At 41.9% G+C, this 9,736-nt stretch overlaps 1 protein-coding gene across 9 annotated transcripts in view; it reads left to right on the top strand.

Annotated features, from left to right (window-relative positions):
• The first annotated feature begins 4,892 nt into the window (after positions 1–4,892).
• Positions 4,893–9,736, top strand: part of syngap1b (synaptic Ras GTPase activating protein 1b) — a 138,071-nt gene continuing 133,227 nt past the window's right edge. For 8 of the 9 annotated variants that reach the window (XM_056380923.1, XM_056380918.1, XM_056380917.1 and 5 more), the window contains exon 1: positions 7,385–7,718. In XM_056380923.1, coding sequence (XP_056236898.1) covers positions 7,697–7,718 — 22 coding nt within the window. In that variant the 5' untranslated portion in view covers positions 7,385–7,696. Of the gene's footprint in view, positions 4,978–7,384; positions 7,719–9,736 lie in introns of those variants that run through there. The other variant, XM_056380916.1, reaches the window with a different exon arrangement.

Below are 9,736 nucleotides of genomic sequence, written 5' to 3'. Positions count from 1 at the left end.
CTCCCTGACTCTCCTGTCTCTCTCTCCCTGACTTTCCTGTCTCTCTCCCCCTGACTCTCCTGTCTCTCTCCCTGACTCTCCTGTCCCCCTTCCCCCTGACTCTCCTGTCTCTCTCTCCCCCTGACACTCCTGTCTCTCTCCCCCTGACTTTCCTGTCTCTCTCCCCCTGACTCTCCTGTCTCTCTCCCCCTGACTCTCCTGTCTCTCTCCCCCTGACTTTCCTGTCTCTCTCCCCCTGACTCTCCTGTCTCTCTCCCCCTGACTCTCCTGTCTCTCTCCCCCTGACTCTCCTGTCTCTCTCTCCCTGACTTTCCTGTCTCTCTCTCCCTGACTCTCCTGTCTCTCTCTCCCCCTGACTCTCCTGTCTCTCTCCCCCTGACGCTCCTGTCTCTCTCCCCCTGACTCTCCTGTCTCTCTCTCCCTGACTTTCCTGTCTCTCTCCCCCCGACTCTCCTGTCTCTCTCTCTCTCTCTCCCTGACTCTCCTGTCTCTCTCTCTCCCCCTGACTCTCCTGTCTCTCTCTCCCCCTGACGCTCCTGTCTCTCTCCCCCTGACTCTCCTGTCTCTCTCTCCCCGACTCTCCTGTCTCTCTCTCCCCGACTCTCCTGTCTCTCTCTCCCCGACTCTCCTGTCTCTCTCTCCCCCTGACTCTCCTGTCTCTCTCTCCCCGTACTATCAGAATAAAGGAAAAAATGCCCGACTATATAACATAAAAAAACGTGGAACTCTAATAATAATAATATTAAAAAGTACAAAATGAATTTGAATTACATGATTGTGTAACACAAGTACTCAGTACGCATCGATTTAATGATTTTCAGTTCAAAAGATGGAAAGAGGTGGAGGTGAGAAACATTTTGTGAAAAAGTAAAAAAACAATCTTTGAAACTTTTTTGGCATTTTAATGACTATATTATGTTAAGATTATAATCTTTTAAATTCTACAGTGGTTTCATTGATTATCTGTAAACCAGGTGTCTAAAAAAGTTCACTTTTCCAACCACATTTTGTGCAATTATAGTCTAGACATGAAGACAACGAAATGACCTGACTCATAACACTAAATTAGTTTTTAGCGGGTATTTAACTTGTTTGTTCTTTTTGAATGTAACAAGAAAAATTATATTCAGAACCAAAGCTTTCGATTGCATTCAGTGATGACATCCAAGGGATGAGCAAGCTCAACAACCAGTAGCCAACGCCATGCCTCAGCCTTCGCTTTTCTAACTGCTCATTCATCACCTGATGGTTAGTGTTCACGTGGAGCTCAGTGAGAAAATTAACCTGGAAGATTAGCAGTGATGAATGGGCCGTCATCAGCGAGAGGCACGATGACAGCTGGGTGGCGGCTAATGGCTGCTCATGAAAAAGCGCTAACCTTTTATTGGCCAGAGAGAGACAGAGCCGTGCTGCCAGTGCTCCAGTTTTTTTGGCTGCACAGAAGGTAGTTTATGCCTTTGCTTAAGGACTCTGTAACAGCGGCAGTTTAAGGATTTCACCTAGATTCTCGCAGCCTTTCATCTACTCAGATGTCAGTTTCTTACTTTGGCTCCATTAACAACAAATTCTCTGGAGGTTTTCGTATCTTTTCTCATGGCAGTATGTTAATAAAAGATTGTATACATGTTATTACGAGGTTACTTATTTGTTATGTTAGATTTTGTCATACATAATTTACATTTAGACTATTATATGTATTAGAAATAGGAGCCACAAGAGGGCTTTTGTTTTATAGATAGAATTATATATTCACAATATATTGCTATGATCGAATAACTTTATTTTATTTTTTTGACGTGGTTGCATAGTGCCTATATGGGTTGTGTACCTGCCGATTGGTCAGTCAGACGACAGATGAACGAGGCCATATTTCTCCTAAACAAGACGATGGCTCCTTGTGAGTTGACAGAAACAACCACGTGGGTAAATGACGACCAGTTACGATGTTGAATAGAGGTTTTTAATCAGGACTGTGATCTAACTGTACATTCCAAACCAACAACAACAACAACAACAACAACAACAACAAAAGAAGAAATATAGCCTATATGTTGCTGAAACGTCTGTTTGAAGTCGTCAGGATGGGAGTTATTTTTGAACGAATGCGCTTTTTGTTTTTTGATGAGTGTTAAATGTCAGAAAGATCAGCTGAAGGTCCAGCCACTCTGCTGCTGCTGTTCCGTTCTCATGTCGCAGGGGTTCGACCCTTGTGTTCAAAGTTACAGTACAGGTAGAGAAGACACTGATTGACCCCCCCCCCCCACTCCTAACTCAAACCCGTAGTATCTTCCAGAGTCCAACAGTATGTAATTTGAAAGGTGCAACACGGCAGCATGGTCAGTGTTGACGACGATGATGATGATGATGATGATGATGATGATGTCCCTTCTTCTCAGATGTGTTTTTAGAGGCGAGGGGCGCTGAAGTTGGATTTTATCTTTGTGCAAACAGGTTACATAAATCTAGAATACTGTGGTGCAAGTTTCAGAGTTTATATTTTATACAGAGGTTTATTTCAGCAATCTGTTCGATAAAACGTACACAACATATACATTTGTCAGTTTTATCTTTGAAGAAAGACTGTATTGCAGGTTTAGTTGAAAAAAAAAAAAGAAAGAGACAAATACAGCATTTATACTGTTATAATCAAACCAATGCAAAACTCACCGATTTTATTTCAATACAGACCTCTCTGTTGAATTATCTCCTGCACCTACACGTACATTTCAGGCCAGTGAAATGTTGTTGCATTCGATTTTCGTCCTCCTCCTCAGTGGCTCTTTGACTGTAGTTTATTAGGAAGGGGTGTGTTGAACCTTTCTAGGCGATGGTGATGAATGTATTTGTGTGTTTTCTATGGTATGTCTATACCCGTCAAGTGCTTGTTATAGGTTGTACTCGAGGTGGAACTCAACCAGATTAGTTTAAAACAAAAATAGGAGGAAATAAAGACATCAACATTGAGGAACAAACTTTATTTTGGGAGAGGTAGTCTTCTTTTTCTGATTAGTAGTCAAGTCCATGTTCAGTTTGATGTATTTTTGGAGAAATTATGTTTGTACATGTATACTCTGCATTGACACACCTAATATGTAACATGAATAATAAAAAAAAAAAAAGTTTCACCTCATACAATGTTTTTTTTAATCTATTAGTAAACACAGCTAATCTATGTTTTTAACACACTGTTGACGAGAACATTCCCGAACATTTTATTTGACAAAATAATATAAATATCAGCTTCCAACCCTTTTCAGAACAGGGTCCGGTGCCTCCACACTCGCTGTAGGTCATGTGATGACACCTGAGCCAGGTGCTGCTGATGAAGACCATGACATGTGGTCAAAAAGTTCAGAAAAGCTAGTAAAAGTAGCTTTAGCTTATTTTATCACACATCTTGTCAGACATCCTTTTTCAACATCCATAACTTTATATCCAGATGGTTGTGCTTAAGGAGGTTGAGAGTATTTTATTTCCCATACACATAAAACTAAAAATGTCATTTTAAGCAGTTTGGTCAATAAAGGGCCCAGGTCATCAGTGACCCTGAGGACGATCTGCGCTATGAAAGCCTCCAAAAACTCACTGTAAAGATGCTGTTTTAAAAGGCTAATAATGTACATTTATTGAAAGTGCATCCACTCTAAAAAGTGGGTGAGTTTTTTACTTTTAAGTAAAAAAGTAGAGCGAGGTTAGGTGAGGTTTTTCTCTCGACACTGATCGCTCACACTGTAGGTGGGAGAATCCCTCTAAATTAGTCTGATGGGGATGATAAATCGCATTTCAGCCAAATATATCCTGTAGGAGGGATTAACAACCTTTTTTTCTTTTTTTTTGGAAGAAAATTTACTACTGCTGCCAACATGAAAGACAGATGTTTATTTTGTGCTTGTGCCAGTTACAATGAGTTTTCAAGACGAATGGAGATGCCAAATAATGACTCCAAGGACTAATACCTCATAGCTGTCTAAGTCCTGTGACATATTGTATTTCTGAGAAGCAGAGGCAATAGCAATTCAAATCTTTTCTCTTCTTTTATCATTTGAATTTGAAAAGTTTTATTGTACTTTGCAGCTGCTCACTAAAAATTGTGCTTAAGACGTGGCTAATTAAAGCTTTTTTTGTGATTAACTTGAGAGAGGGAAGTTAGTTTTTCAGTCATGTGCACTCATTGTCTGAGGGTAGATCAGTTAGACCTTTTTCATGAAAGACTTTTTGACAAGTAAAAACACGGGTGTTAATGATAAAATTGATGAAGGCTGAATTAAATTGAACTACCCTGGTTTCAGGCTCTTCCTATCACGTATGCTAACTCACTGTCATACACAGACACCTCAATAATACAGAGCCATTCAGAGTGTCATTAGTAACACCTGTGCTTTTCTAACTGTGACAAGTGTCTGCCGTGAAAAAGGCCAGGTGTGTTACATTAAGGGATTTAATTGAAAATGAGAAAATGGCAGACAGGTAAAAATGGTACAGTTTTGAATGTTTTATTTAGAGGCTGGATAGGAGCCCTCTCCGTCTTCTTGTTTATGATGTGTTGCTGGAGTTCCTCATGAGAATCTGTTCCTCCCTAACCCCAAACCATGGTTTTTTATGTACATCTATAAAATATGATGAAAACTGAGTGGGAAGTGTGTTTCAGTATCTTGCTTTCCCTGACTTGTGCTGTCAAATATGTCTCCATTCTTTCCCTGGTTGTAGTTGCTGTATTTTGGAGAGCCAAAACCACGGTATTTTTAGGACTGACTTCACCACCTGGCCTCAGCTGCACCTGCACGTGCAGCTGCAGGTTGTGACCACAAGGCGGCGGTCACACCTCAACATTTAAGCCAAAAGCAGGCGCTGCTCTGGGTGCTGCCTTCAACTGCCCCTCTGGAGCAGAAGGGCTGATAGCTGACAGTGCTGCACGTTTTCAAGTGATTTTGCTTGAAACAGTTCAGGAGCAGAGAAGACAGCATGCGGGACAGACATGTAAGTACCTGTAAAAATATGCAAAAGTTAGTCAAGTCGAGCTCAAACTCTGTGAGTCAGCCTCAGTGCACGTGTCTCTCCTCACAGTGCTGAGCTGCAGGTCTTAAAAAAGTCTTAAAAAGTTCCCGCTGAAAAAAGTCTTTTTCAGTTTAATTATGTTTCTAATGTTATTGCTGAATTATTGTTGAACAAAGCTAGAGGTGATCTGATAGACTAGCTAATAAATAACTCCTGTCCATAACGTCCCTACTGGTTTCCCTTTACACAGTATGATGGGAAATTTTTTTATTAAATTTCAATTTATGTGATATGATAAAGTCTTAAATTTAATATGGTGAGCCCTGCGGAAACCCTGTGAATGCTGAATATTTACAACTGCAGCCAATTCAGCTCCATTATCTAATATGTTTACATATAATATGTTTTTCCCCCCTAAACTGCCACAACTGTACAACTTAAATGTATCGTACACGCCTCCACTTTTACCAGACGTGTTAATAACGTGAGGTTCAAGTTTTATTTTAGTTAAAAATGTGTTTCTTTATTTTTCCAATGCCACCCAAAGGCAGCACGCGCTAGCTCAAGGCGCCATTTTGGCTCCGCAGCTTCTCTTCATGATGCAGTTCCTGTGTTTGGTCATGTGCTGAAATCCAGCGTCGCATGATTTTTCTCTCTGAGGTGCTGAGGACGTAAAGGACAGTCGACGTCAAATAAAATCCAACTTTAATGTCAGTGTTTGTTATCAGTTGCCAAGTAACCACTGTGAGAGAAACATTAGCTTGTTTTCAACAGGTCTGAGTTTAAAGAGCCAAAACATTACAGTAACTAACTGTAGGCCTGCTCACCTGTAGTGATCAATACATGGTAATGATAGAACATGAGTCTGTTATCCTGGCTCTTAATGGGCTCATTAACCATCATCATTTAGTGTAAAATACCTGTACACTATTTTAATTCTGTCCCATTAGTTTGCATAGTAAAGTAACATAAAATAACATATTCAAATGTTTTTTTTCTCTTGTCTTATCTGACTTCCTGTTTTTGACTTTACTTTGATAGAAAATTGGGAAAACTAGCAAATATTCAGGTTTCAAAAAGCTGCGTTAACAGGACACTTTTTTAAATTTATTTTTTAATCCTTTTGCATTTCATTTGACACCATGTTATTTCTCCATGACTGACCTCTAACTATAAACCTAAGGGCGTCAAATGACACAGGAAAAGCTTAAAATGTGTAGACATGACTCATGAAACGTCCCTGTGGCGTTTCATCTGAACACGATCACAGGAGTTGTATCGTGTTAGTACTTGTGAGGGTTTTTTATGGCATTTTTGCTTTAAAAAAAAAGCCTTTTACAAATAATCATTTATCAAAATTGCTGCTGATTAATTTTACTTTTATAAATGAATAGATTAAAGGGGCCATTTGTAAGTTGTGTCTTGCCTATCATGGTTCCTCGCCGGGGAGCGGGGGGTGGTGATGGTCACTTTGATAAGAGCTTCGGCCGAGACAAGAGGTGACAATACGTCCTCTGAGCAGCGCTATGTCTTCAGGGCAGATTGGAGGCTGCAGTGCGTCGCTGTCGGAAAGTGAAGTGACGCTGGTTAGCATGCTGACTTCAGTAGAAGAAAAGAAATGATAGAAACAAGAGTTAACACTGATGTTGCTGTCCACCGCTGGACACGGCTCTTGGTGAGTAAAAGAATGAAGATTGATGCTTTAGGCTCGAAATGTTTCTTCTACTGATACGTAAACAGCTGTTAATGCTAACGTTGGCTTTGTAGCAATAGCAAAAACTTACAAACAGCTCCTTTAATCAGCTCGTCATTTCAGCTCCAGAGAATTGGTTGGTTTCAGGGAGGCTGGGGAAATAATGCCATGTATTGTGGTGGTGGGTCAACAACAAATCATTGCCCCAGGACCCCTCAGGAGTTTAATCTGTCCTCGGCATCGCATTACACACACACACACACACACACACACACACACACACACACACACACACACACACACACACACACACACACACACACACACACACACACACACACACACACACACACACACACACACACACACAGTAGCCTACTATACTGTAGCCTGAAGCAGTACAGTGAATTTACACTCACTGCAACATTATTGAAATATGTTTTTTTTTTTTTTTTTTTCCAAGAAGCCAGCACAAAATGTAAAATGCACAGGCTAAAGATAGGTTATAGATATTGGGAAATGTGCGCCCCCCCCCCCCCCCCCACACACACACACACTGAGAGAGAAACGCACACGCGCGCGTGCCCAGTCCTCCACCCCCTTTTCTCTCTCTCTCTCTCTCTCTCTCTCTCTCTCTCTCTCTCTCTCTCTCTCTCTCTCTCTCACTCACACACACACACTCACTCGTGTTTCACCCTCACACCTCAACAGCAGCGTGCAAATAAACACACACATACACACACGCACACACACGCTCACACACACATTTCTGCATCCTGTATTTTTTTATGCACCGGGAACCAGGCGCTTTATAAGCGGTCGTGGATTATGATGCCAGTTTTTATAACAGCGGAATATTGGCCTCTCCTTCGGCTCCAACTGTGAACAGCAGTAAATCGCGTGTTTTTTAATTTTTATTTTCAGATTTATTTCTAATTTGGTTCCCCGTTACTTCTGAGCGCCGAGAGACCGCCGAGACGCAAAGCCTACGTTCAATGCCGTTGGAACATGTCCTATGTTCCCTTTCAAGGTAAGACAGAGCAGATATTTTATATTTTTTTTCATCCACTGCATCTTTCTTTTCTGTCCTCCTCCCCCGTTTCTCACCATCCTCTCTCTCTCTCTCTCTCTCTCTCTCTCTCTCTCTCTCTCTGTCTTTCTGTCCCTCTCTTCTCCCTCTGTCTCTCCGGCACTATCATATGCAATAGGCATATCTAAACGCACCATAGCCGACAGGTGCATAGAAATAGCCTGGAGTGCCTTGTGAGATAGATGCACACACGCACGCACAAGCACACTGGGATCCAGCGCAGCGTGTGTCCGTACAGACCTGTGCATGCGGCAATTATAGTATTGTAATAAGGTATGCATGTGTGCTGGTGTCACGGTCTACTCAATGTAAGAGCATTCCTCCGTTTGAGAGAAGCCTCACAGCGACGATGGGAAAAAAATGTATAATATTCCTTAAAATATTCCTGTAATAATCCTGTGCTGTCACAGAATACATGTGATACTCATAACGAGTTTAAAGACGTGATCATACTGGTCTACTGTTAATTCACTGTGGAGTTTATTCTGCCCTTATAATCCTGAAAGGTTTATTATATTTTTGGGTGTTATGTTCCTATAATATCCTTGTAGGAGTTTAGTGTACCTTTATCACTTGATTAGGTTTTTATTCCTTATGTGATTGATGGAATATTCCTGTAGGGACTTGTAGTTTTCTGTAGTGTAGTATCTTATGGAATATCTTCTGGATTTTGTGAATAGCCTCAATTGACTGTTTCCTGCTTCCTGTGTGCAAAAAACTTTGGCCCACTAAAATATGTAGATGACCAAAATGAGAGGCTACTTGATTCTTGCTGGTCCTTTATTGCCCCGTACTCGAGTGTGAGTGGGTGAAAAGGCGCTTCGGTGTACGGTAAAGGCAGATTCCCCTCGGTATCATTGCACTGCAACTGTGACTAATGCTATATGTGAGCAGGCGTGCTGCAGTGAGCTGCCTCACATCCATCCAGTCGCAAAACCACTAGCAAACTCCTTAAACGTGATGGCCAGAGTCAGAGCGGAGTGAGATGGAACGCCTAGCGCAAAGTTTGGAGGAACCGTGAAGGATTGGGGGTGTCGTGGGTTGTGTGAGTACCTGTTATCAAGGAGGGCAGATGCCAAAAACTGTAGGGATTGGGGAGGAACTGGATGTGTGTGAGTGTGTGTGTGTGTGTGTGTGTGTGTGTGTGAGACAGAGAGCGGTGTGCAGTCAGTGTGTGGGTTCAGGAGAGAGTGGAGGTGTGCTGCATGTGACTGGTAGGGTGAGAGTGAGTGATGGTGTATGTGTGGACACAAGCACACACTCACAGACCTGTAACCCCCTGCAGAACAATACGTGTGCCTCCAAAATGGAGACTAACGTTGACCCCAAAAAAAAAAAAAACCTCAACTTTTCAGCTCTCTGGACTTGGCTGCGACCCTGGAGTCATCATCTGAGCTGCACACGAAAAGAGAGACCAAATTTAACTGTGGCCGCCAGCTCAGCTCCTTTTCACTCTGCTTTTCATTCCCTCAGAGCAAAGCAGATAATGGCCAAAATGCCCTCTTGTGCAAGTGCAGCCATAGAAGTTGGTTGCATAATGTTGGTGAGATGCTCTGCCACTGTGTGCTTGTGTGTGTGTGTGTGTGCTTGTGTGTGTGTGTGTGTGTGTGTGTGCGCTTGTGTGTGTGCAAACCCACTGTGGTAGTCATTGCCAGGAAATTGTGAGCACAGTGCTGCACCTTCAAAACCTGCCAGCGATGGCACTGAGTACTCTTTCTCTGTGATTGCACAGTAGTGTTTCATTTTAGACATTGTTTTTGGAGCTAAGCAGTGTTTAGTCTTATCCAATTTGGTACAACTGCTGAGGATTTTGCTGTAAGCAGAATTATGAAGCGTGTCGATATGGAAATACATCAATCTCCAGTCAGGTTTTACAGTTTAAACTTAATAATTGCACCAGCTGTACTTGAAAATTTGATGACACCTGTAAAGTTGTTATTTTTCTCGCAGTATGTGCT

The sequence above is a fragment of the Seriola aureovittata genome, chromosome 7 (assembly GCF_021018895.1).
Source record: "Seriola aureovittata isolate HTS-2021-v1 ecotype China chromosome 7, ASM2101889v1, whole genome shotgun sequence".
NCBI lineage: Eukaryota > Metazoa > Chordata > Actinopteri > Carangiformes > Carangidae > Seriola > Seriola aureovittata.
The sequence above is the reverse complement of the archived record's forward strand: the minus strand, read 5'-3'. Positions and strand labels throughout refer to the sequence as shown.